This window comes from Haemaphysalis longicornis, unplaced genomic scaffold, assembly GCF_048455015.1.
Source record: "Haemaphysalis longicornis isolate Haplotype H1 unplaced genomic scaffold, Haemaphysalis longicornis Haplotype H1 scaffold_9, whole genome shotgun sequence".
Lineage (NCBI taxonomy): Eukaryota > Metazoa > Arthropoda > Arachnida > Ixodida > Ixodidae > Haemaphysalis > Haemaphysalis longicornis.
Genome location: NW_027526460.1, coordinates 50,371,874 through 50,398,991, shown reverse-complemented (window position 1 = coordinate 50,398,991; position 27,118 = coordinate 50,371,874). Strand labels below are relative to the sequence as shown.

Below are 27,118 nucleotides of genomic sequence, written 5' to 3'. Positions count from 1 at the left end.
GATGTTCAGAAGCACTTGGCTGAGAATGATTGACATCGCTCTTGAAAGGGCATTGGCTACCTTGGGGTCGGAACAGCCATCACTAAGAGGCTGAGCTTGCGAGTGATTGGGAGCCTTTTTTGCAGCTTGCCACTGGCACACCAAGTGCATTCTACAGTAACTTGTCCATGGGTAGGGTCAATGAACTGCGCAACCACTGGGGTCATCGAAGTCCACAGCGGTGATGTGTTGGTGGTCAGAGTTGTCAGGGCCACCGGTGTAGGGTCCAAATTCTTGGTGGCCAGTTACCTCTGGCATGGTCAATCCTGGTTTTAATGGGTTCTGAATTCCTACAGAGGTCCAACAGTCGAGCTTGATGTGTGATCCCTTGACCTTTGCAGATTCGTTAGTGGTAATTCAATGGTCAGTTGACACCAACTGCTAGTTTGGAAGATAGGACTACACTTCCTGGTTATGTGCAAAGCCCTGTAAATTTTCCCTTCCAATGTTCATACAGCTCTCTGCTTCCTAAACAGAGCTCACTTCCACCGTGTTTTCAAGTTATACCATTCGTATGCTCTGGAATTGCTCGCGTGCCGCAGACTTTTTAATGGGGTTAGGACATTCAAAATGCCTATTCTTCTGCTTACCTCCTTAGAAAAGCTATGTAGGTTGTAATGCCCACAAAACCTGAAGGGTGGCAACAAGAAATGCACAACTGCTACCCTCTAAATTACAGCAGTTGCTTCTCTGGTTGCTAGTCACTCGGTACTCTGCATGCAGTCAAGTTTGTGTGATCTAGCATGGAGCTAGCCACCACAGCAGCAACTGGCACCTTATGCACGCTGCCAGCACACGAAACGATGTAAAGAAAAGGAACCTTTTTATTCAACTTTGGAATGACAATGGCTTAGACAAAAGCAGAAAAATGAGCAGTGCCCTCCAAGCTGACCCAAGACACCGACAACAGGCACACATCACGCACACGTAACCTCTCCTGGCAGCCGCGAGTGAACAGCCCTCCTCCGAATCCGATGGCACATTGCACCCAGTGCATCGGCCAGAAAAACCTCGCCCCTCGCGCTTTGCAGCCTTGCAATCCTAATGCTCCGGTGTCAGGCTTAAGTAAGCTGCCAAGTCTGACATGTTGCGCATACACACCAAAATTACATCAAGAACACCACTGCACTTAGAAAAAAAATGCCGCCCGATTATCAGAAACGTTTCTTTTGCCGACGCAGTGATGTAGCCTGATGACAAAACTTCACAAAACACACGTGAACAACCAACACACCCCAAACTTCATTCACAGGACTTCCGAAACAAGCCCCAAAACAAGTGCAAACCAACACTGTCGGGCGGAACGTTTGCAGCGCAGCTTCTGAACAATGGTGAAGACGCTTGGGCTCGGTTTACCGCCCTGGCCGACGCACCGAGCGGCTCGGGGAGGCTGCTGGGTGGGCGGTGGAAGGAAGGGGTGTGGCGACTAGAGTGAGGCGGTGATTGTGTGCATCTTGTCAGCTAGCTCTTCCTTTTTCTTCTGGATGGTGGCCTCGATGTCGAGGTACTGCTGCTTGCTCATCTTGCCGCTCATGAGCTTCTCCAGCTGCGCCACGTGCTGCTGGAACTGCTCCCGCAGCTGCTTGTCCAAGCGCTGCAGTTCGTTCACCTGGAAAGGAACAGTGGCCTTGTGTTAGATCAATCATCAACCACCCACATCATCAATCGATGATCAAAAGTTCTCCCCCATCGCCCGCTTTTCGCAATTACCGGTTCAGCAGCCTCTGCGCTCTCCTGCTTGAGCTTGGCAAGGCAGTCAGACAGGTTCTGGGTGAGCGTCTTGTGCTCAGCGTTGATCTTCTTCAGCGTGGCCTGGAACCCTGAGGCGTCCTTGCTCGACTTGTACTTGGCTAAGGCGGCGTCCTGCTGGGCGTACAGGTCAGCCCGGCGGTCCTGGGTGGCCGCCGCCTTCTCCAGCAGACCACCCACTTGGAGCTTGCTCTCGTGCGCCGGGTCCTGCACCAAGGATCAGGGCCCAGCAAAAGACATGTCAAAGGTTTCTCACGACACAGGTGCAGTTTTGCTGGCAGCCGGGTGACAGACCTTGCTGATGGTGAAGTCCAGCCTGACGTAGATGACGACAAGGAGGAAGAGCAGGTAGAGAACCACCACCACCAGCAGGGGCTCCTGAAGCATGAGCAGCTTCCTGTAGGTGTAGTGGACCTGTGGGATGCGCAAGAACAGGACGAAGAATGAGTGGTGCGAGAGGCTGGAGCCTCGAAGCATTACGCGACGCAAATGTTGGATGTTCCTTTGCAGCTGTTAACGGAGTGTGTCACCTGGAAGTCTTGAATGTGCTGCTCTACGAGGTTGGCCTTCTCCAGGACAATGACTGGGCGACCGACGGTGTCGAGGTACGTGTAGTGGCGCTGGTCCTGCAGTCGCTTCACCGGGTACGGGACACGCAGCTTGATATCCCTGGAAAAAGAATTTGTAGAATGGAACTCCCGAGGAGATGACAACAGAAGTCCGAAGTTCACTGAACAATGATGGGATGTTATCCCCTGGATGCGCCCTTCGTACTCTCGGAGAAGGGCACTTGTGCACTCACGTGGCACCTTCTGGAAGGATGATCTTGACGGTGGCCTTGTCCACAACGCTGTCATCAAACACGTGGTCCACAAACCGCATCTGCAGGACATACTGGTCACCTGCAACGGAGACATTGACAGAGATGAACAAGGGTACAGCAGATGCAGCCATCAGCTCAACAGTGGAGAAACTCACCAGAGTTGTAGAGGTACTCGTAAGTGGGGACGTAGTAGCCAAGAATGTAGTGGGTCTTCCAGCCGCCGAACAGAGGGAACCTTGGCCGCACGTCCAGTTCGACAGAGTCATGCAGAACCCTCATGTGGCTGGTGGAGATGTTGCCAATCTCGTCCCGGTAGTAGACATCCATGGCGGAAGCTGGCAGGACAGTCTGTGAGAGACATAAGACGCGGTGTTTTCAATTACCACCCAACACACTGAGGTCGCTGGTTCTGCCTACCTAACAAGGATGCACCTATTACCTTGAATGATTTGACAGAGGAGACGCCATTCTGGTCCCTCTGGTACTCGTAGCGAGAGAAAGAGCCCTTGAGGATGGCCCCGGTGTGACGCAGGTCGATGACTTCCTCGACAGAGATGACTCCCCAGTGCGACACCTCGATGGCGCGGTCGAGGTTCGTGATGGTGAGGAATGGGTTGTTGTTTTCATAGTGCACGGTAAGCTTGTCCTGGAGGAAAACAAGAGTGCTAAGTCGTTGATTCCATTTCAGCACTGTTGACGCAGATACGCAAGACATAAAAGCTGGAGCAGCGAAATGGAATGAACAGGTGCCATAGCACGGTACGGTGGTTCTCAGCCATGACAGCCCCGGGAAACCCTTTTGGGCTTGCGAAAGTGATGGGGGACCTCACGATGGAGCACATGTTGATCAGTGTCATAATGTCAATAAATTCACACTTGCAGATTACGTCGCCCACACACTTATCCAATGTCTGCCTCTTCTGCTGGATGTTAATGACGATGCGCGTCATAATGCTAAACAATTTGCTCTAGAGTCTAAACACCTATATGCTGTCTTCTCTGTGTGTTCTTTTTTCTTCTCATATCTGGCGTGTTGTGCAAAAAGCAGATGTTAAAATATGTGCTATGCAGAGAAACTAAATGCACATGTAATGTGGTGAAGCCACCTTTTTTTTTTGCATTGCGAGCAAGTGCTGGCAAAAATCGAGAAAGAAATGACACAGGGAAAAGTTTTGAGGGAGGCTTCGCAAACCCCTCAAATGCTCTTTCCCTGTGGTCCGCGGATCCCCATTTGAGAACCATTGCTCTAATTCCATACTAAACTTTTATAATTTATTTCTAGTTACAAAGAATACTCAGGCTCAGTCGTAGCAACAGAAAAAATTGGCCCATTAACCATTCCACGTTATCACGGTACAAAGAACACTTGAATGATATAGGGTGGATGTCTAGTGTTGCTAGACATCCACAGAGCCCGAAAAAAGCTGACACGCACAAACGTGGTGAGCACTCACCTCTGTGTAGGGCTTGACCTGCTCATACGGTCCATAAGTGACCAGGTTGTCGGAGTGGGTGACCGGCTTGAGCTTGGAGAACGACTCAAGCTTCGGAGTGGGCAGACTGACACGAGTCACTTGGGACTCGGTCGCATAGGGGCTCAGGAAGTAGTGGTTGCCCTGGTACAGTGCAAGCTGGCGTTCGGCTTGGGTGATGTGCGTTGGGTGGGGAGTCACTAGATGACTGAACGTCGTCTCCACCACAAGCTTGAGAGTCTTGCCAGCCGCCAGGGGCGAAGGCAGTTCGATGCGGTAGTGATAGTAGCCCCTGCAACATCAAAAGGGAGGTGGTTCAGGTTGTATTAGAACAGAGGATGGGGAGAAAATCACAGCATCACACGTCGTGACGATCCTTCGTGGATTGCACATACCCGATCGGGAATACAGAGAACTGCATAAAAATATTTTAGAGCAGTTGGAAAGCATTTCGGATGTCAAATTATAGATGGAGAGGAAAAAAGTATTGAGAAGAATTAGGCAAATAAAACTACACTGTATAAGTAGACATGGAAACTTGGTGATCTCCCACACAAAAACACCAACAGAATGGAATTTTTTAAAAAGTTAGGAAAAAGGTATGCTTATAAAAGAAATTTGTACAGAAGGCCCAAACCACAGGCACGAACGAAGTTTAGCTCACTCTTGTGCCCCTTTCTTGCAAGTATAGATGCGAATTAAAGTAGCTAAACAAGCAAGTTTGTAGGTAGGCTGACCGATAACAAATACCACAGCGACGTGGCACAGTTGGACGTGAAAACAGACAATTAATCATCTTGAGAATGTGACCTTTTACTGAAGCACGAACCGACAATTGGCGTTTAGTGAATTCACGGCGTCCAGTGAACAACGGCACAATGTGAGCAAAGGCAATGGGAGTGTCTTATCTTGGCAAAATAATATCGTACAAGAAACACGTTTAGAGCTATGCTGCTTACTTTTGAGCGGGGACAGAGGCTTCCACCACTTTCAAATCGCTGTCCTTGTCGGTGGCGATCTGAAAAATTCACCGAAAGAAAGTTCGCATTTTACTTTCGCTCATCACACCGGCAGCAACGTCTGCACGAACAAACGTTGACGATATTTCACTGCACTGCTCAACACGTATTTAATGAGCAACACTGTTCCAATTTAAAGTAGGGCGTTAGGTGCAGAGAACATTCGGCTATCAGTTTACAAGGAACCGAAAGCTCGGACACTGACGTGGACAGGACGATGTGCCGCCGGCAAGAGCGAAAGGAATCGGAAGGCTCCCAAAGTACTCACCCCTGCACCGATGAAGGCCAGGTGATTTTTTTCTTCGCCCGTAAGAGCAATGTAGTAATGTTTGATGGGAGACGACCCCTTATTTTCAGCTGTTATTTTGGTGCTAATTTTAACAAGTTGCGAAGCCAAGTCTACATTCCTATCAACATTTGTGTTCAGCAGTGATGAGGAGATGACATCATTGCACGATACTACAGCTAATAAGACACATAATGTAGCGGTAGTAATCGCGGGGCGCCACATTTTGCTCGAAATTGAGCCGATTAACTGAGATTACCGGCGTCTTCTCTGCGCTCAGTCAACACCGGAGCGCCATGTCACAGCGACCGCGTAGGACGCGTAAACACTGTGGCGGGCTGTCATTGGTAGATTCGAAAACTCATGCGTTCCAACTAAGTATTGTTCACAAGCTACGAATCACTTTTTTGGTCATGTAAAAAATACTTGGGACACAATATAGAGCGCACTCTATGTAATACTTAACATGTTTAAAAAGTCGTCTTTTTCCCGCCAGATTTGAGCATTAGCGAAAATGGCGTCCAGCGGTGACGTGAGTCGAAGCTTGAAAGAAGCGCTATGCGAAGCATTAAATGCCATCCTTTCGCACTCCCAAGAAATCAGGACAAATGCCGAGGAGCAACTCAAAATCCTAGAAGTAACGGACGGTAAGTCACAAATATGCGTGTAGCTTTCATTGAAGTTCGGTCATTGAAACGTCCGACTTGGGCCATGTGGAGTAGCACGCCGGCTTACGTCGCAGGCTTTGGCGGCGCCTGTAGTTGCTCTTTGAAGGACGTGATCGCTCGCGTTTGTTGAACATGCGATTGTATTTCCCCGAGTTATGTTGTCTGAGCTTCATGTCTGAGCGGTCCGCTTATTTTCGGTTAACATCGCGGACCTGTCATCGAGGTAGTGTCGCAGTGCTCGTGAATCACCTTGCTCTGGCGCCGCTTTCTTTCAGACTTTTGTGTTCACCTGGCAGAGCTGACGGTCGACCCACAGAGCCCGTTCGCCATTCGTCAGCTGGCGTCTGTCCTGCTAAAGCAGTATGTCGACACCCACTGGTCTCGCAATTCAGAGAAGTTTCGCCAACCCGAAGCGACGGACGAGGTAATTTGCTTTCATAAATTGTTTTCTACGTGGTTGTCGTTCGCGAAGCCATCGTTCAACCGTGCGGCGGTGCTCGTAAGTTTAGTTGGCATCCCTGCTTTTTGTATGAATATTGCGATCACGTAATCTTGGGACGCCACTCGTGAAATTGTCGACTAGGAGATAAAAACAGCTGAGTTTGTAAACAAAAATGCGACATATGGCGTAAAATTTCTAAAATAATGTATAAGAGAAGGTGTTTAAAATACGAAATATACAGCAGTCTGTTTTCTTTTTTTTGTGTGTGTGTGTGTGGGTGGGATGATGCTTCATTTTATATTGATGTAGCGTCCCATTTCGGCACACAAACTTGATAATAAGAACCTAGTTTCATGCATTCTGACGAAAAACAGTGTGCGCGAGTACGAACAAAAGAAAATACTAAACGCGAGCACTGTAAATAATCCCCTACAACAACCACTTTGCGCATTCTCTGTAACCATTAGCACCCTCCTTGCTTGATTTCGGCTTTTCATGGCCTCTGCATTCACCAACCAGCACATGCTGCCGAACATTCTATGGGCTGAAGAGGTTCTTTTTCACAAGTTGCAGTCGAACCGTTTCGAGAAAATGCCAGAAGGCTCTGTTGTGGCAGAACAAGCACACCTGAATTGTAATTTTTACCGCCACAGCTGGTTTTCCATGCCTCGCAACACAGTCACCAGCTTTTCAGCCCAAAATTTGCTTCAGACTCTTCACTAGTTTGGAAATTGCTTTAGTCAAACTCGCCACAATAGGTCAGTGGCTAAAACATTGTTCCTGCCAGGCCGAAGGACCTGGGTGTGATCCCATCCACAGTGGCTGATTTTCAGACGGAGGCGAAAAGCAAGAACGCCTGTGGGTTGAGATTTTGGTGCACGTTTAAGGTCCCCAGGTGGTCAAAATTTATCCGGAACCCTCCACAATGGCATGCTTCATAGCCCAGGTGTGGCTTCGGAGCATTAAACTCTCAAAACTTAAATGTGAATGCTTCAGTCAAGCAAAAGGGAGTCTAAGCTTCTAATTGAGTATTCCTGGGGTGCTAGAAGTGCCGCTATAACTTGGATAAAAAGTGCCAGGAAGGATGAGACAAACAGAAAGAAGACTCTGCCTGTTCGCCCCATCCTTTTTTGTGCATTTTATATTATCATGTCAAAAGACCAACTATCCCCTCAGATTGGTTTGATGAACTACAAGTTCACACTGCACCACATTGCCTTAGTACTCACAGAAGAAAGGACATCATGTGTAGTAGCCCATCGTTTGCTCTCTGTCGTTGTCCACTGATGGCTCGATTGGTGGGATATCCCTTATGGCTCGGTTGGAATCTCCTTTACAAGCAGTGTTTCAGGGGTGTACGAGCTCACTGCTTCATGTTTTCTGCACCTTCCTTGCCAACAGGCCAAGGCGACCATCCGCAACCTGCTCCCCCTGGGCCTGAAAGAATCTCTAAGCAAGCTCCGGTCGAGTGTGGCCTATGCCATCTCGGCCATTGCCCACTGGGACTGGCCTGAGGCATGGCCGCAGCTCTTCGAGATCCTCATGCAAGCGCTGACCAGTGGCGACTCCAACACCGTTCATGGCGCCATGCGGGTCCTCACAGGTGGGAAGCTGCTCCTTTGCCCTTGGAAAGTTGTGGGGAGGAAGTGACGGACAGATTCGTTGATTCTGTTACATATTGTGGGCTTGAGAGACACAGTTTATTGAAAACTGGCCATACTTAGGCTCTACAAGCAATAAAGGAATGAATGCCTAAAACCACCCTCCGAAACACTTCATAGCCGCCAGGTGGCGCGGCTACACGTCACATGTTGGTTGTTGTGTTCCCTGTTGCCGCCAAACACAGCAGCCACAGTCACAATACACGACAGATAAGGTCTGGTTTCTAATGTTTGTCAGGGGTCTGAATTCCTGCAGGCCGGTATTATCATGCGTTGAAATATTTTTGTAAGTGGCTCTCTCCCATGTAGATTATTACCACGGTGACATCAACGCTACTAACTCTTGGGAATCTGCATTCGAGCATTAGCACTAAACCTTCTCCTGTTCCTCATCCGCGCGATACTGATCTTGAAGGTGTACTGTGGAGGGGGAGAAAACGGGTCAAGGATGCAGGCAATAAGTGATTAACAACATACGATTTGTACATTTTGAGCACTAAAACTGTAATTAAAGGAGATTACTACAGGGAGGTAGCGTTTTTTGTTGTGTTTTACGCCTTTATTATTGGAGTCTGGTCTTTTTTCTTGCAGAGTTCTCTCGGGACATAACAGACAACCAGATGTTCCAAGTGGCCCCTGTGGTGCTTCCCGAGATGTACAAGATCTTCACGCAACCAGAGGTACCCAAAGATATACATCCCAGAACTTCGGAGGGGGTGGCAGGAAGGCAATATGTTGTGAGTCTACTTATTGAACACTTCATTTGTGCAGAAATATGGGATCCGCACTCGGGGCAGGGCTGTGGAGATCTTCTCTACCTGTGCCCAAATCATTGCAACCATGGGACACATGGACAAGGTATGTTTGATTGGGCTAAATTTATACAATAACATAGTCTTGACTGACTCCTTGTGCTTTGTTTTTGTTTTTTTAACTTCTGTATCTTTGGTTCACTTCAGAGCACAGCGAAGTCGCTTCTGTATCCAATTTTGCCCCAATTCACCGAAGCTCTTGTTGAGGCACTGAAGATACCGGATGGACCCACATCAGATAGTGGGATCAAGAAGGAGATCTTGAAGGTAAGCATGTCAGTTTAATGTTAGTACTGCATTAATTTAAAAGGAACTTAAGTCTGAATACAAGTTGACCTATGCTGGTTCACATTCATCCAACCATATGTAAGTACTTATACATGGCAGCCGGCAGCAAAAATGAGGCATGAGTGAGAGTGTCAGAAGGCTAAACTGGCTATTGGCTTTTCTGTGCATACTTTCTGCACCTTCTGGTAGGTGGCAGCACTCCGCAATTCTATGCTCTGTCGTTGCTTGTTCAGCTTGTTGACTCTCTTTGAACCGGGGTCTTTCGGGCCATGAAAAAGAAAATGGGAAAACGGGGCAGCACAAGCCTTAATCATCAGTTTTTAAATGATTTTACCATTGTTTGTTGTTTAATGAAGGCCAAATGGCTGCGAAAGGTCTGATCTTGCGGTTAACACAAAGGGGTATTCAGCCTTCTGTGTCACTCTGAAGCTTTCAATCCAAGCCATAAAAATCAAATACTCCTTTGCCTCAAATGAAACAGAAGTGTATAAATAACTCCGTAGCCCAGAATTTGAAATGTCATTTTCAGTAGGGAAGGAAAGAAGAAAAGAAAAAGCATTGGCTTGGTACCAGCACATTTTTTTATATATATTAACTGCACTCTGTTATAAATAGCTAGTTTTGTTATTAGTTGCCTAATAATGAGAAATTTTTTAGTTTACGTCTGGGTTCATATTTTTGAGGATAACTTCAGGTAACTTTTCGAGCATGAATTTATTGAGCTTTGAAGAGTGTGTCCTAAAAATTTAGGATAATGTCACAGTTATGTAGTTTTTGAGCTGCATTTGTGCACAGTTGGAGAGTAGAGTTCAAAATGTTCCTGGTCAGTGCCACTGTAAACGAAGTTACCGCTTGAGGGATGTCCGTTGCTCCCTACCCACTAGTGCTCCCTACCCACGCCCCTCCTCCGAAGGCCCTAGATGAATGCATTTCATACCTGTTGCTACTTTTGTGCATCCTTCATTATATGCGAGTCCACTGCACTGAAATCCCTTCCTTCAATACTATCCAGGAACTCATTTTTAAAAGGAGCACTGATGATTACTATGCTCCGTAATGTGAAATTTGTGTTCAGCAGAAACTGCACTCTTCCCGGTCACGGCGCACATCTGCACAACTCCTCAGCGGTGACGCATGGCGAAAGTGGGGGAGGGGGAGGGAGGGGGGAGGGGAGGCAGTGAGATAGATGACGCCATAGCCGTGCATGCTGGCCTCCCTGCCAGACGCCTCCTCTCCGTTTTTTTTCTGCCTCGCTGCCTCATTTACTCACTTGGTTATGCGGACGCGACAGATGCCGCCACCGCTGCTGCGAAACCCAGGTACTGGGTGCCAAAGGGCTGCACCCTAAAGGGCTGTTTGGGGCAACTTGTAAAGTCAATAAAAAAAGCTTCCGGGAGAAAGTGAAGCAGAACAACCATTTTATATTTTGCAGTATTTTGGTTTTTCCTTTGAGTGGTTCTCCTTTTGTTTACCCTCGTCCCAGGCTCTGACAGTTCTGGTGAAGTATGAACCGAAGCAGATGTCCACGTGGCTCCCCCACGTTCTGACGCCCGTCTGGAATGCACTCACCGAGAGTGCGCATATGTATCCTTGGGGCCATTGCTATGCCCTGGCTGAACTAGCAAACATCGAGGGTTGCATGTTCAGAGGCCTTTGGTGTTGTCTGGTGCTGTACCAGAAGTCTGCCATATGCTTTAATAACAATCAATGGGCATGCGGCAGGGTGTATTCAAACACTGCTGTTGAGATCTTTGTTGTTGTTCTGTGATGAAAGAAAGTTGTAAGTCCTTGTGCCTCCCACAGCTTCGGAAAAAGGAGGGGGTGATAAAAAGAAAAGAAAAATTAATGTTCAGTCTGCTGTCAAGTACATTCTGCAGTGTGATAATACTATGTTTTACATTATTATACTATACTTTACTGCAATGTCCCGCATTTTCTCTCATTCGAGGTAAATCTAAGAATTAACCATCTAATTATTGTTAACCTGGTGAGCCAGTCTCTTCTTTTAGTCCTCTTGTGTGATCTCCCACCTTGCAAATAAAGAGAGAGAATTGATGGGATGAATTTCTCTTGAAATTTTTTTACTGCTAGAAGATTGGTGGCTACTAATTCAGCTTGGTTTTGTCGTATTCGAGAGTGTGGGGGCCTATAAAAGTGAGATGTAGGTCATGTCGCTTCACAAGCTATTGTGCCTGGCTTATCTGCAATGATCTGTAACTGTGTATTAGGTCTGTGTATGCAGCCATTCATATGGCTCGCTGTACAAAGGTGTTTCTCCCTGACAGTGTGGTGCAGATACGTTAAAACGGCTGTAAATGATTCGGAAGAGGCCAACGATCCTGTCGACTCTGATGGTCAGTGCATTACAGCATTCTCTCTTTTTCTTTTTCTCATGCAATTCCTTCACGAAGTTGTGTCTGATTGTGTTTGTTATGTCTAGTATGTAAAACAAGCATACAGGGACTAAACTTACAACTGCATGTGCATGAAGTGCATAGCGGGTGCTTTGCAAGTTCCGTGCCTTGTAAGCAAAAGCCCCTTTTCTCAGCAAGAAGTGGCATTTAAAGAAATTTAAGACTGAAATTTAAAGTCATATATGTGACTTGATTTGGCCAGTTGCTAAAACCTAATGCATTGGCATTGTAGCTAAAGCATTGCAATACTTCATGCTTGATTGCTGGCTTGAGCCTGCACTGTGGAGGCTGCGTTTTTCTGGTGGAGTCTAAGAACAAAAATGCCCGTGTCTCTGAGAATTGATTGGACATGAAAGATCCCTGGGTTATTGAGTTCATCTGCAGCCCTACGCTACACTACACCATATATATATGCCACATGTAGCTTTAGAAGGTACAACTGAATTCAAACTTTTCAATTGTGCGGTCTTTTTTTTAGTTTTTTGTTTGTTTGCGTGTCATGAGTGCCTTTCTTTAAGTGCTTTTAGTTTTATGAAGCCTGATTTCGCCTGTCTGGAAGACAGCTGACTAGCATACACACTTAAAAGCCAGGAATGCTGTGCTGGGTCAAATTTTGTAAAGGCAGACCACTAGCTTGTTGTACCATGTAAGCTTTTTTTCTCTCTCTCTCTCTTGGCTGTTCTTATCACAGTGTCTCCAAACCCACATGCTGCTCCTTTGCACTGCAATCCCAAATTTGATGTACCGTATTTTCCGGTCTATAAGTCGCACCTTTGTATAAGACGCACCCCCCTCAAAATGACAGTTTTTCCGAAAAAAACGTATATAAGTCGCACCGGTGTATAAGACGCACCGGTATACAAGACGCACTTGTTAATTAGGTAAACTCATAGTGAATCAGATCGTTGGACAGTGCGGCGAAAATACATGGTTGCTGCAGCCGCCGCCTGTGAACGCACCCCTCGGTAAGGAGGGCTAGACGTGCATATACCGTCCAAAGTCTAGCCAGAACTAACTTCTCAAAAATGGTTTATTGATACACACAGATGGCCTGTACTTAGACGGTGTTTAGACAAAACCATCGAAGCCTTCTTCCGCAGACTCGCTAACAAATTATTTAGCAACTTCAAGTGGGAATTCCGCCGGCGTATCGCTATCGCCCTCCGACTCACTGATGTCTTCTTCGCCAACATCGTCACCACTCGCGGACCGGGTTACTGTGGCCTTTATCAACCCGGCTACAACTGTTTTTTGTAGAAATGGAGTCCCAAGAGTCAGAGACCCACTTGGCCACCTCTCCAAACGTCGCGCGTGTGTTGCGTGCTGTCGTAAATCCGCGCAATAAAGGTGTCATGGCGAACGGAAGTGACGTGAACGGAAGCAGCCCGAAATTCGAAACTTATCAGCAAGCTGTCATTTTAAAAATTAGCAGCACGTTTACCTCCTTCAGAGTAACTTTGTAATAATTTATAAGCTGCGTGTTGTTTTTGAAAGCCAGTTTGATGTTACTGTGAATTTATTCTGAAATGTAGTTACTGCGCATGGCAGTAAGTGACGCGCAGTTGTCGCAGGCCATTATGATTGTTTTTGACTAGAAAAGTTGCAAATTCTCTGGTTTAACGTCTTGAAGCGACACATGGGCTATGAGAAACGCCGTAGCGGTGGGCTTCATATTCATTTAGACCATAGAGCTGTGTCTCAACGTGCGCTGGCCAGGCGTGGCCGCCGCGAACCGGATTTATTCCATACATGAGTCGCACCGGTGGATAAGACGCACCAACGAAAATTTCGGAAAAAAACCGCGACTTATACACCGGAAAATACGATATCATTTACGCCGTCAAGTTTAGGTTTTCATTTATCTTTTTTTTTTTTTTTCCTGTTTGTCTACATAGGCTTTTCTGTTTCTTCTTTCCAGGTGAAGTGCTCGGGTTTGAGAATGTGGTCTTCATGATATTTGATTTTGTGAATGCCCTCGTCGAGACGCCCAGGTTTCGAGGCCTTGTCAAAAAGGGACTTGCCGACCTAATCTACTACATAGTCTTCTACATGCAGATAACTGAGGAACAGGTGAACAAATGGGCTATATTGCTGCACGCCACCATTACTATGCCGCATGAAGTATGCAGTAGTTTCTCCTTGGACATGAGCGCTGTTTTTATTTGCTGGTTGCCACTTCCGTGTTAGGGCATTTGGGCTAAAGTTTGATCGGGTGCTAAGCAGTCACTGCGTCCCTTTATCATGCATGTACAGTCAAACCTTGATGTAACGAACCACGTAAATTTTTTTAACTTCAAGTGTATGCACACCATGTATTTTCACCCTCTGTTTAACGAAGTCCCGTTTGCGAAATTTTAATGTAACGAAGTTTCATGGGCAACTGGGCTTGAAATTTTGGTTGAAGTATATTTTGGGAGACGCAAGCACCGAAACGGGGTATCGATGAAACGTGCACGACGACACTGGCCGCTCAATTCCATCCGCAGCGAGACACGAAGTCCGTAAGCGAGCTCCTTGCCTACAAACTGCGTATGGTGCCGCCGCCGCATGTCGCCGTGTTTTTTTTTTTTTTTTTTTTTTTTTTTTGTTCTGTTCGAGTTTTCTCATGCTTGTTGGGTTCCGTCGTTCCAGCAAGTGCGCGGCGAAGCATTTGTGGGTCTTCATCAGCCTTGCGCGCACGTTTTTTCACGGCTGCATCTGCGATTGCTCGCAAATAGCAACTTCTGCCTTGGCCAGAAAGCGACTTGTGTCACTCACCAATGGGGATGCTGGCTGGCCCTGCCAGAGATGGTTAGGCTTACCACCGCGAAGAATATTTTATGGGTGCTTTTCTCAGCGGCGGCACGGATGCCGTTCTTCAGTGCAAATTTCGCCCTCATTATCAGCTTCTTGCCCGCATGAACAACTTTGTTTGCCGCTCGAGTAGCATTTCAGCGAGCGATTAGAAGCGCTCGCTGGAACTACCCGCATTGCGCGGTTGGTCTCCGCGGTCGCGTCAGTGTGCCTGCCTGTGGCTCGCAAGGTGCATTTTTGCATGCAGAAAACGCTCTGTGCGGTTCACACTTATGCGCGCATAGGCGATTAAGCTCCAACAGAAACAGAAATAGTGCGCCAGCTGTGTATGCACGCCACGCTTTTGCTTACAGGAACCGCTTTGCACAATTAACACTTCATTTCAACCGCGAATTTCAGTGTAGCAAAATTTTACCGACTTTGTTTCATCGAGGTTAGGCTGTAGTTATTTCAAAAGCTATTTACAACATTTCAGGGAGTTGATTGACGCGCGTGTTTTTAAATCGCTCCTGACTAGTTTACAAATTTCGATTACGGGGCACTTTGAACTGTTCTATATTTGCAGGGGGGCGTGAATTGTATGCTCGGTTTTTTACAAGGACGTTCATTTTTGAAATAGCAAATTTGCTTCGAGCTAGGAGATGTAAACACCTCCTAGCTCAAAGCAAATAGCTAGCACAAGCATCGAAACATAACCAGTGAAATGTTTCTAGCATAAATTTCGCCTAAACATACTGTGCAACTTTTTCCACACAGGTACGAACGTGGTCAAGCAGTCCAGACCGATTTGTTGAAGATGAAGACGATGACACGTTTTCTTACTCCGTACGAATATCTGCCCAAGACCTGCTTCTGGTGAGTTCTGTCACCATAGCCTTTTGCACTTGCATTACCTTGAGCTGCCTACCTTCTTGGGCGAGAAGTAGCCCTGTAGGGTTGAGAACTGCAGGGTTAGTGTGCAGCGCTGTGTCATAAAAATCGCCTGAACGTTTCATGCAGGCCCTGTTTCAAGAGTATGAAGAGGAGAGCGCCCGTGGTTTAGGTGCAGCTGTCACCAAACACCTGCAGGAGAGCAACAACGCCCGTGCCGGTGGGGACCCCTACTGGTATGTTTTCAAACCATGACATATCATCATCATCATCATCATCATTCAGCCTGGCGGCCGTCAATCACACATACAAGTTTCTGTGATGTCATCGAAAAGTTGTAAAGTAGCTAAGGAGTCGCCACTACTTCATATGTTTTCTTTAGCATCTCCATTATTCCTTTGAAGTTTGTGACAAAATTGGTATTGTTGTTATTGGGTTAAAATAGTCTGTCTAATGAACCAACCTTGTATTTTGTCTTCACGGGCCTTTTAGTGGCTTTTTTTCTATTTCTAGTCTTATTTCTTGGAACCCGCTCTGTTACGCCGATGGTCCAGCGGTTGTCAATTTTTCACATTGCATGCCCAGCCCAAGTCTACTTTTTTCTCACGACGTATACCTGAAATGGATTGGCTTGTAAAACAAAAGAAAAAGTGCTTGTTGCATACGCTCAGCTGCTCAGAAACACGGTTTTATGAAAGCTTGTTGCATAGTTGTGAAGAAGCAGGTGGGAAGCGTCAACAAGGTTGAAATGACCGTGCGCTTGAGTTAAACAAATAAATCAGTCGCAGCAAATAGTTGTGCACGTGCTTTTATTGATTATTCGAAGGCCTAAGCTTAATGCAAGGCTGTTTTACAAGCAGTTGTGGCTTTGCTTGGTATGCAGCAGCCAACCAATTTTTCGGACCTGGAGGGAAACGAAAGATAGTCCGAATAAAGAAGCAGTCCAAACAATCTGTGACTCATTACTCCTGTGGGGCAACTGGCAGTTCTTCGGGGAAGTCCGGAATATCCAGCCAAGGCCGAATATTTGGAGCCCAGAAAAACGGTCGGCTATTGTACTTGATAAGCTGTAGCGATTCTGGTACCTTCCTGTGCAGTAATGTCCACTGTTACACTTTTCTGTCGCATATCTGTACCGCTGAACTCAATCCTCGGCTGAGTGCTGGCGGAATCTCTTGCAGTAATTTTTCCTATCCCGAACAGGTGGAAAATTCACGAGTCGTGCATGCTGGCGCTGGGAAGTGTCCGCGATTCCTTTGTGGAAGGAAACCAGGGCCAGTTCGACATCACAGGCTTCCTCGAGTCGGTCGCCCTCGGGGACCTGAGCACGTCAGGTGAGGTCTGGGGACCTGCCCCTAATAATGTTTACTCTGCCTAGCTTTCAATGCACTCGGCAAGTGTGCGCACAATAATAGAAAGCTGTCACGCATTAAACAGGGTTCGCACAGGTCCTTGAAAACCTTGAAAACCCTTGAATTTAGAAGTGTCAATTTCAAGGCCTGGAAAGTCCTGGAATTTTTAAATGGTCCTTGAAAACCCTTGATTTTTTCCGGGCAGAATCAATGGCCCTGTCTTTTCACAAGTTTATAGTGTTTGTCATGGATTTTAGGTGTTAACAAATGTGAAGAAATATTGTAACAATCAAGTTTCAGTGCCTGAAATTACAAGTTTGGTGGATTTTCATTATTACAAGGCAACATTGGGAGCAGGCACTTGTCAATCCAATCTATATCGCGATACAGTCCCGTGAAAGCCAGCTTCTGTTCTCCGTCTTGCATCTTCCATCTAGTCTGTGGACGCTCACTCCTTGCATGTTTGCTGTGCCTAATGCGCTCCATCCGCACTTGCTCTTATGTGCAAATAGTGGACGTGCACATTGTTTGTCCTGCCCAGCGGCAACACTTGCGGATTTAATTTCAGCTGATACTCTTGCTGACAATGCAGGAGATGCAGGCAACATTAACTAAGTTTTGAAATCAAACAGCCTCAGCAAAACACCAAGGAAAAAGAAAAACCTCTAAATACCAGCCATGAATTAAAAAAAATGAAGCTGGGGGAGCATTTACGAACCCGTTAGCACCTATGTAAATGCGTACTAATATGCTTAGGGATTGTGCAATAGAAAACTGTTGCATTGTGTTGAAAAAGCTATAGATAATCTCAGATAAAACATTAGATGGGGACCTTGAAAATGTGTTTTGTGGTCCTTGAAAACCCTTGAATTTTTTCTTTTGAAGTCTGTACGAACCCTGATTAAACCTTTCGTGTCTTGCTGAATTTTTAAGGTAGGCAACGTAAAAGAGCCTGTTCAGGGCTTTTTGAACTAATACTTTGATTTGACTCTGTCTGAACAATGTCAGAGGGAGCCAGAGAAATTTGGTGTGCGTTACACAAATGCAATTCGCTAAACACACGGCCAGAATTCGAATAAACGAGTAGTCGTCTGCCATTAATTTGACCTCTGTTATTAAAATGCTTTTATCATAGGTGCGAAGCTACAAAGTACAAAGCCAAGTATTTTACAGTTAGTGTTGAAAAAAGCTCCCCTTGTAGTTGAGAGAGCCTTGCACAAGGTATATTTTCTTTCCAACGCATCTGTTGTCCATTTTCCCCAGATTCCCCGTTCCTGGTTGGCCGCTGTCTCTGGGTGGCCAGCAGGTTCGCCGCTTTCCTCACACCAGAAACGACGCAAAGGTCTGAACTTTTTTCTGCTCCCTCTGATATCCTTTTATTTTCATTTTCATGTTTTGATTTGCTCCGTTTGTTTCTCTTGCTTCTAGAATTTGGCGTTCTCATCACGCCTGCTGCTGATGTGAACTGTGGATGCAGTCTGTTTGTGGGGCAGTATTTGGTTTTGACAGTGGTCATTTGTCTGTAATGCAGGTTTCTTCAGAGGACAGTGGATGGGTTGCAGCAGACACAGCCAGCCACTTTGAGGGTGTCTGCGGTTCGAGCTGTGTGGGGGTAAGAAAGCATTCTCTAAGGCGTTGCACTACTGAGCACGAGGACGTGGGTTCGATTCCTAAGTGCGGCAGCCGCTTTTCTGATGGAGGCGAAAAGTAATAACGTCCGTGTGTACAAGATTTCGGTGTACGTTAAAGATCCCTAGGTGGTGAAAATTAATCCGGAGCCCTCCACTATGGTGCGCCTCATTGCCTGCTTTGCGTCAGCGTGTTAAACCCTACAATCAATCAAGAAAGCACTCTGGGATGGCTTTACCTGATATCCGTGCATTTCTTCTTTCATTAAGTCGAGAGACCTAAGTGCAATGTTCTGCGAAAAACCGCCATTGTTGTTTTAGTTGTCCGGTCAGAGTAAATTAAAAAAAAAAAAGGTGATCTAATGAGATTTGAACCTGGGTCTCCTACTAGCGGAACAATGCAGTATACCATGGCGCTATGACTGCACATTGCCAGTTGTAGAAAAAACAAACTAGGGTCACCCATGAATTGGAAGCTTTGAGGGGCTATTGTGCCTGCATCACAAAATTCACAAAACTCTGAATCGGAAACTAGTGTTTGTCTACTACTCGTCCCGTTCCGTTTCTTGCGCTGCTGCTTTCTTTCGATGCTACGTAAGGTCCACTCAACCTAAAAATAAATGAAGGCCTTGTTTTGTAAACGTCGTTCTATAAAAGGTGAGAGTAATAAGAAGTTGGTGGTATAGGTGCTTAGACGTATACACATTTAACCGAATATGGTCTTGGGCAAAAAACTAATATATTAAAAGCTTTAAGAGGGCTTCATTAAGTAATGGGAGCGTTGGGATAGTAGGAACACTTTTAAGGATTTTTTCGGAGAACCACTGGGCTAGTACAGTACAAGTGTGTTACTGGGTGGGCCACTGACCCCTACGCAGCTTCTGTGAGTACCTGAACAGCCACAACCAAGCCAGCCAGCTGGCACCCTACCTGGCCGCCTTCACGGAGGGCCTCATCTCGCTCTCCACCTCCTTCTCCTCAGACGTCCTGGCCCTGGCCATGGAGGCCCTGTCTATCGTCATTGCGGTGGGTGTGCTGGCTTTCTGCTCCCACCTCTTTTTCTTCTTTTCTTATTTTTTTAATGCAAGGAGCAATTTTACTTCAATTGCTGTTCAGTCTATAACTGGCATTGGGCAGGGTCAAGCTACGCCACCCCACCGAGTTTGCATGTATGCCCACCCGGCATACTATACGTGTTCACACGCACGCACAAACACAAGCATTGCCTAGAGTATTACAGTGAATCCTTGCTGCAACAAAACCGCCTTATTGCATGTCTTGCTCTATTGGTAGTTTTCCACAGTCTCAATTGCAGTGTGGGGGGAGGGGAAATCATCCCCGCTTTTAACGAAGCCACCCTTCTGTTTTGAGAACTCATTACAACGAGAGTTTATTCTATATCTGAATAAGTGCACATTCACCGTTCCTCTCCCCTCCTGCTGCAGTTGTGGGAACACCAACACCAGCATGCAGATAAGTGCAATTGCATCTAAAACTACGTTTGCTCAGCGTGTGACTGTATTTTTATATACTTTTCTTATTATTATCAAAACACTGACCTTTACAGTGACAACTGTAAACACGAGGGGCTATCACGTTTGCTAGCATGCCCGCTTACAGTCGAACCCCGCTACAACGAACGCCGCTTCAACGAAATTTCCGCTTCAACGAAGTATTTCCAATTCCCCATCAGCCAGCCATAGAAGTCCATGCAACAAAGTCCTCGCCACAACGAACCATTTGTCAGGCTTGCTTTCGCTTCAACGAAATTTTCAATGATTTGGGTTGGGTTTGAACAATTATTTTACAATAAAATAAGCATAGCGCCAGCTATATGTAACTTTTTATACATTCAGGACGCTTAGTTTCACCGAAAACATGCGCGGTGCGGCCACACCGCCACAAAAAAAAAAAAAAAAAAAAAAAAAAAAAACTCATAGGCGGACGCCATTGTTTGATGGTGATAACGATGTGGCTGGCCGTCTTTACAAGAGGCGCACGCCCGGTTCGCCAAGCCGGAGCTACAGCCAATCCGTATCCAGTTGAAATCGCACAAATGTGCTCCGCTGCTGGCGCGGCGCCGTCATGTATGCGTTGTGAGCAGCTGTCCTTGCCGTTTTCCGTCTACCATTCTTCATAGCCAAGAGCAAAAATCATGTTTGCGTGTTTGGTCTTGAAGCCAAGTCATCCTATCTTAGTCATGAGCGCGCAGTTGTGTTAAATGCAAGCGCGCGCGTCTAACCTGTCAAGGTCAGTAGCTGCCGCGCCGTGTCAGATGATAAGATAACGGCACTGCTCCTGCTACAAGTGAGAGGGGGGCTTCCGACGGCCTAGCAGCTATCTGCAAGTAATCAGCTCGGTGGACACGCCTTGTTGTACAGCAATACGTTTTGCGCCTGCATTTCTTCACCCCACTCCGCAACGCGTTCTTCGCGTGCAGTGAAAGAACAGATAACCATTGGTATCTTTGTTATCCGAATAAACATGACGTTATTGCGCGTCACTCTTTTTTCTAAACATTGTATTATGCTGCCAATGATGCGGAAGCATACGGGGCTATTTTTCTGGCCTTTCCGTGGTGTGTTGCGGCAGATTTCGCCTCAACGAATTTTCGCTTCAACGAAATTTTTCGCACGTCCCGTCAATTTCGTTGTAGCGGGATTCGACTGTATCAACATGCTGGGAACTCGTAAGGATTCTTAAGGTTTGCAACGCTGATCCTTGAAACATCAAGAAGATTCGAATAAATGGCCAGGGGCTGTGACAGCTGTCATTATGTTTGAATTGCCTGAACATGTTGCTGTACTTGTATACAGAATTTCTTTTAACAATACAAAAATGTTTCCTGTCCTTGCAGGTTGACCCACAGTTCACGCATACAGTGGAGAGCAAAGTATCGCCCATCACCATTGCCGTGTTCCTGAAGTACAACAGTGGTGCGTTTACTGCCAATATTATCGTCTGCTGTGCCTAGGGCATAGTTACAACTTGAGCATGCACATGGGCATGTCTTTAGGCTTGTGCGAATATTCGAGTGCTTTTAATATTTGAACGAATATTACAACATTCAAATTTGCTTCATTCAACCCGAATTTAAAATTTTCGATATTTCGATAAGTATTCGGGGTGAACGAATGTCCAAACTGCGTTATCAGGAGTTTCGATTTCGTTAGGCAAGCTGCAGTAACGTTGACATCAGGCCTGCATTTTGACTACATGTGAAGCCAAGACAAGCTAAGCCACCTTCATAGCGTTGTCGTAGTCATCTTACGCCTGCACGTTCGTCAAGGAAGTCATGGCTCCCGTTTCATTGTTTCAAAGAATGAAACGGTAACGATACAATTTGGCTACCATATGGCACGAGTGCACTGAGCAGGTGTGGACTGCTCTCCGCGCTTGAACTTCAGTGGACATCAGTTGCTTCAATCAGTCAAGTGACACGGCCAATCCATCGACGGGTGCCAGCCCGATATAGAACTTTTTTATGATGGTCCCGCGAGGCCCGCTAGCTCATAGTCTCAGTGCAGGAAGCTCAGTGACACCTGACAACTATTCGAATTTGCTTCAGAAGTATTCGACCCCAAGGACTATTCGCTTCGAATTCGCTTTGAACTAAAATATTGCTATTCGCTCAAGCTTACATTTCTTTACATGTGGTACCACAGTTTTGTTTGAATGAAAATTGCCAACGTTTTGTACATTTGTGGCAGTTTGCCTGCCGCATTGTGCAGGAAATGTTTGTGTAAAAGTACGCCCTCACTTGCGACGCCGCACGCGCGCAGCGCCGCGCGTGCAAAAAGCGGCGCCGCAAAAGACCCGTTCGCGGCAAGATTCCTCTGCCGCAAAAAATAGCGCCGGGACCCATTTTACGCGGCAAGGCGCTTTGCGCCAAACTCGGCGAGCCAATCAGCGCCCGGGTCCCGTGAGCGAGGTCAGTGCTCTCCTCGGGGAGCTGGGCCGGCGCGGACAGCCGGCGAGCGCGCAGAAACGTTCTTCCCTGCTACACCGTCGGAGAGGGCAAGGACCGGTTTGAGCCGCCGCCGCCGCCCTTGCGCGCGTGCGCTCCCAGTAGTGTGGCCTCCAAAAAGCGGCGGCGTTTTTGCGCGCGCGGCCCTGCGCGCGCTGCGCCGCAAGTGAGGACGTACCTTTAGGAGTGTGGTGCCAAGAGGGTTTTTCCCTGGGTTCGTTAATGTTCCCTTTCCTTCTCAGACCCTGTCCTGGTGTCCATCTGCCAGGACATCTTCAAGGAACTCAGCAACAATGCCCTCTGCTGTCCGCTGCTTCAACAGCGCCTGCTCCCCACCATCATCTCCATCCTCCAGGCACCTGTGGACAGGATACCATCCGGTCTCCAAGGGGTGAGTTTGTGCTATTAGATCAGGGGAAAAAGCGAGGCTGGAATCATACGCAATCATAGGCACAGTCGAACAAGGAGGCAGGCGCACACAGCCCCAAAACTTGCACTACTTTTCCGAGACCGCTCGTAATATCGGTTACGGTGTGCTTGTCTAGTAGTTGATAAATGCAGGGTCACGTAGAAGTTTCCCAGAAAGTAAGGGGAGGAAGGGGGAACGCTTTTTTGTTATGGTTATAGAATGTTTAGAACTGATCGGAATAACAGAATGGAATACTGCTACTGCCTGTGTACGTGCGTGCATGGCATCACCACAACCCGACAAAGCTCAACATTGGCGTGAACGAGCGGCCAATTAAGCAATACAGTCGAACCTGACTGTATTGAACTCATTTGCATCGAATTGTCCTTTACATCAAACTATTTCTGGACATGGTACATTTACAATGAGAATATATAGCAAGATCTACACTTACATCGAACAAGAGTACCAGCAACAACCGATATTGGCGGTGAGTGCGACCACGGGCGGCGCTGCAAAGCGCGCCTCCGTGATGTCGGCTTAGGGACTCTCGCATTTGTCGTCTGCTTCACTCGGGCTCACTCTCCCTCCTGTTTCTTTGCGCTCGGTTGACGTCTGACGCTTGTCCGCACCATATTTTGCGTGTGCGTAACTGTTTATCATTATAAAACTCTTAAAATCGCATACACTAGCTCAAGGTGTTATTTAAAGTATAGTTTTTGATTCCGCTCCGGAAGAAACGTTGCCGGCGTCACCCCAGTTTTTCCGAAGCCAGCCCTGTGCGGAGTGCGAAGGGTCGGAGTAGGCGTCAGCTTCTGTATTCAGCAATTTTTAGTACAAAGGGAATAGCACCCGCCGCGGTGGCTCAGTGGCTAAGGCGTTGCGCTGCTGAGCACGAGGTCACGGGTTCGATTCCCGGTCGCGGCGGCCGCTTTTCTGATGGAGGCGAAAAGCAAAAACGCCCGTGTGTACGAGATTTCGGCTCACGATAAAGATCCCCAGGTGGTCAAAATTAATCCGGAGCCCTCCACTACGGCGCGCCTCATCGCCTGCATTGCGTCGGCGCGTTAAACCCCACAATCAATCAAATCAAACAAAGGGAATAGCCAGCTGCTAATAACCAACGACAGCGAAAATGCAAGACCAAAACAAATGCCAGGCCTTCAAGGCTGTCGGCTTTGGCAGAAAACATTAGGATTCTTGGTAATCATATGTAAGGTAAAGCAGTTTTGCAACCTTGACGAACGACCGAAAGTTTTTTATCACATCATTTTACGTTGCAATGGCCTGAAATTATGCCGACATGTAATATGGGCTGCCAAAACTGTAGGTTGAGTTCCAAATAACCCGCTGTGTGTACAGGCACGTGCTGGTTTTATAATGCAGGCTTCTAACTAGTATGGAGGTTTATTGAGCGAAACTTGTCATATCTACGGTTAAGATACAGTAACAATATGTTTGCTCAGACCTGGAGGGATATTTTGGTACATTTTCCACAGCCACATCTTCCCAATATTCAGATATGCGTAATGAAAAACCGCACTCAAGAAGAGGTGGAGGAGGAGGAGAAAACTTTATTTAACAGTAAAATAGAGCTGATTAGTAGGCTGGGTCCTCATTCTAGGACAAGAAAGTAAGAGTAATTTTCTTCGATTCATAGAACGCCATCCAGAGTAGACCAGGATTTGTTCTTTATGCCTGGAAGGGGTGGAAAACAATAGAGCTGCTTGAAAATAATCATCGGTTTCGATTCTTGTAATATATGCACGTATACTGTTTATTGCGCTCGTTAGCGAGTATATCACACCTTCAGTACCGTAATCATGGCATAATTGTTTGGGTTGAGAGTCAGTTCGTTCTGATAAACATGGTTACGGTGGAATTTCGGTAGCACAAGAGCCGCCTTCGAGTATTCTGGACGGTATACGTTGTCTGGAGCCAATCGCGATGGCGTAGCACAAACCTTCTCATTCTATTTGCATGTGAATAAACCATGTACGCTGCAGATATGCACCTTCTTGCACACAGCCATAACGAAATCCACTCTAAGAATAAGGGAATGTATGCCATACAGCCTGAAGAAAATATCCACATGGTCTTTGTGAGCCTCCCAAACATCCCTAAACCTACTAATAATACGTTTGTGACGGCGCATAAAAATTAATGCGTTGAACACAGAAAAAAAAATATTCACGGGATACGAGTCAACAACGAAAGAAATAGAAGACAGCCGGTTTATTTCCTGCTGTTCAAGCAGCGTGTAGGGGCCTGCGGCTTGGTATGTAGCATTAGACTGTTGAATCGTCATAAGAGCATCTCAAAAATACTGTATGGAAGCCTACGCATTTTGAATACTTATCGAGGAGCTCTGAGCGCTGAACCTCGCAAATAAGCTAGAAAGGACCGATGCTCTGAATAAAGTTGTCCCCTCGCTCCTCGTGCGTTGCAAACTTGCGGGGGATACAGCTTGAAATTATTCAGATGTGTCAGAAGCTGGTAAAAATAACTGAAATACTATAAATACGCCTTTTAATGCACTAAGGCATCAAAGCGGGCGATCTCTAGCACAGGCACTGCTGTCCCTCACAAGCGGAGTGTAGCAGACAACAGCGGCGCGAGTCCCTAAGCCGATGTCAGAGCCACGGGGCCTGACTCAAACATCTCACCGCCAATATCGAATGCCAAATTCCGCAGAAGTGCTCCCCCAAGTTGGCTTTCCCTCGGGGCAGAGGAGAAATTCTGCCGGCACACCCCTCAAAGTGGTTTAGCCCATCCGCTCATGGGCAGCGGGCAACTCTTTCTCCTCCCTCACCTCACTCTCCCTATCATGACTGCACCATCGTGCCATCATGGGCGAGCTGTCGGGAAGCAAAAAGTGATCCTGGCCCGCCCGCCATGCTTTTTTTCCGCTTGTTGTGTTTGCATTGTTCGCTCTTTGTTGGCTTTTTCGGAAGTGTAGCTGTGGTAGCTAGCACTAGCATCACAAAGTAAAGGCTTATTTTAGTGGACCTAGCTAGTATAAGCCACCAAAATTGCCTTTTGTCGTGAAGCTGGCTATCGCAAATCGAGTTGAACTTGGTGAGAAGTCAGATGTCCCCGTCAAGCACGAGATTCCCAAAAACACCTTGTTAAAGTAGGTTCTGGGCAGATGTTACTAAAAAAAAACCGCCCGAAATTGCTTCAAAACGGCTGGCTTGTGCGTGCCGGGGATGACTGAAAATCATGAGGAGTGCAACGAAGCCACCGCCGTTGTTGACGAAGTGTGGAATGAGCTGTCGGAACTTCTGGACGCTGTTGCCGGATGAACGGTGGGTGTGTTTGTGAGTGTGGATGATGGTGTCACGACCATGGGAGAGTTTGGAAGGCTACATTGCCAACATCGTACTAAGCGCAAGTGAAAGCGGGCGCGATGATTACCCTTTGCCCCCACTTGCACTAGTCTGGCGCCTCTTCGCAAATGTGAAAGATTGCGCCTTAGCTGCTCTGACTTTCTGGACAGTGTGAAGACGTGTCTTCTGTCTCGGGCAACGAGGTTGTTCAAGCAGAAGATACAGGTCTATTTCGAAGATACAGGTCTATTTCGTGTGAAAGTAAGGCAGTTTCACTGATAAAGTGTTTTTATAAATGGTTTGTGCTTTCATGATGTCGAATTCCTTAGCTTGCTTATATCGAATTATCCCCTGTATCGAACTAATAGGTGTTTTTTTTATATAGGTGTTTCTGATAGGCGTCTTGTTGAGGGGGCTGGCTTGCTGCTCAACCAATAGCACCTCCTTTCCACAATACTTGATGGGGCTGGTCCTGAGACTTATGTTCAGTGTCAACCTCTTAAAAGACGCTGCTTACACTTTTCCTGCCTGTTCAGGTTTCCCTGGACGTCCTGCAAACCATTGTCCGGAGCAGTGCGCAGCCGCTGTCGGAGCCCCTCATCAACCAGGCATTTCCCGTCGTGGTCCAGTGCGTCATGCAGACTGACGACAACTCCACATTACAGGTGTGCACATTGGCGGTTGGGCTTGGCAGTGCTGGGCTTTCTTGAGGCTCTTTGACGTACCGTATTTACTCCCGTAATGAACCCACTCGCGTAATGAACCCCCCTCCCACAGTTTTCTTGGGAATTCACTTTCTTGTTACCTTGCATAAAAATGCAGCGGGAATAGAAAAGGTACTGTATGTTTTTATCTCGGCATGGTTGCTGATGCCGTAGACAATCGCAGTAACTTGATATTGCGCCTCAGTACGCGCAGAGACGCTAAAAACGCATTCTAACTAAAAAAATCTCGACAGTAGCCAAAGACGCGAGAATGAATGCCATGGCTCACAATTTAAAAATGGTGCGCTTGCGGAGCGCCATAAAAGCACTGCGGCGTGTGAACAAAGGACCAAACGCACTACGCACTCCTTTCCTGCTCTGTGCTGCTCCGCG

General features: G+C 46.9%; 2 protein-coding genes across 2 annotated transcripts in view; one reads left to right on the top strand and one right to left on the bottom strand.

Moving 5' to 3' along the window:
- Positions 1-845: 845 nt before the first annotated feature.
- Positions 846-5,720, bottom strand: LOC144151457 (dolichyl-diphosphooligosaccharide--protein glycosyltransferase subunit 1). Its single transcript, XM_077682507.1, has 10 exons — positions 5,371-5,720; positions 5,043-5,101; positions 4,066-4,375; positions 3,051-3,257; positions 2,767-2,959; positions 2,591-2,690; positions 2,319-2,457; positions 2,083-2,202; positions 1,750-1,995; positions 846-1,648 (listed from the first exon to the last, which is right to left on the bottom strand). The coding sequence occupies exons 1-10, from the start codon at positions 5,611-5,613 to the stop codon at positions 1,466-1,468; spliced, it is 1,800 nt and encodes a 599-aa protein (XP_077538633.1). The 5' UTR covers positions 5,614-5,720; the 3' UTR covers positions 846-1,465.
- Positions 5,721-5,726: 6 nt separating this feature from the next.
- Positions 5,727-27,118, top strand: part of Ipo9 (Importin 9) — a 33,259-nt gene continuing 11,867 nt past the window's right edge. Inside the window, exons 1-18 of the mRNA XM_077682506.1 lie at positions 5,727-6,035; positions 6,332-6,480; positions 7,900-8,101; positions 8,751-8,839; positions 8,931-9,017; positions 9,119-9,238; positions 10,743-10,843; positions 11,555-11,613; positions 13,592-13,743; positions 15,223-15,321; positions 15,466-15,572; positions 16,540-16,670; positions 17,952-18,030; positions 18,220-18,300; positions 19,195-19,342; positions 21,174-21,252; positions 22,526-22,674; positions 26,558-26,686. Of these exons, the coding sequence (XP_077538632.1) occupies positions 5,903-6,035; positions 6,332-6,480; positions 7,900-8,101; positions 8,751-8,839; positions 8,931-9,017; positions 9,119-9,238; positions 10,743-10,843; positions 11,555-11,613; positions 13,592-13,743; positions 15,223-15,321; positions 15,466-15,572; positions 16,540-16,670; positions 17,952-18,030; positions 18,220-18,300; positions 19,195-19,342; positions 21,174-21,252; positions 22,526-22,674; positions 26,558-26,686 (2,094 nt within the window). The 5' untranslated portion in view covers positions 5,727-5,902. The remainder of the gene's footprint in view (positions 6,036-6,331; positions 6,481-7,899; positions 8,102-8,750; positions 8,840-8,930; positions 9,018-9,118; positions 9,239-10,742; positions 10,844-11,554; positions 11,614-13,591; positions 13,744-15,222; positions 15,322-15,465; positions 15,573-16,539; positions 16,671-17,951; positions 18,031-18,219; positions 18,301-19,194; positions 19,343-21,173; positions 21,253-22,525; positions 22,675-26,557; positions 26,687-27,118) is intronic.

Bases quoted from the DNA above. Each gene is read 5' to 3' on its own strand.
- LOC144151457 (XM_077682507.1), bottom strand. From the start codon at position 5,613: ATGTGGCGCCCCGCGATTACTACCGCTACATTATGTGTCTTATTAGCT. The intron at 5,102-5,370 runs GTGAGTACTTTG...TGAATTTTTCAG, and splicing joins TGGCCTTCATCGGTGCAGGG to ATCGCCACCGACAAGGACAG. The intron at 3,258-4,065 runs GTGAGTGCTCAC...GTTTTCCTCCAG, and splicing joins AGGTCAAGCCCTACACAGAG to GACAAGCTTACCGTGCACTA.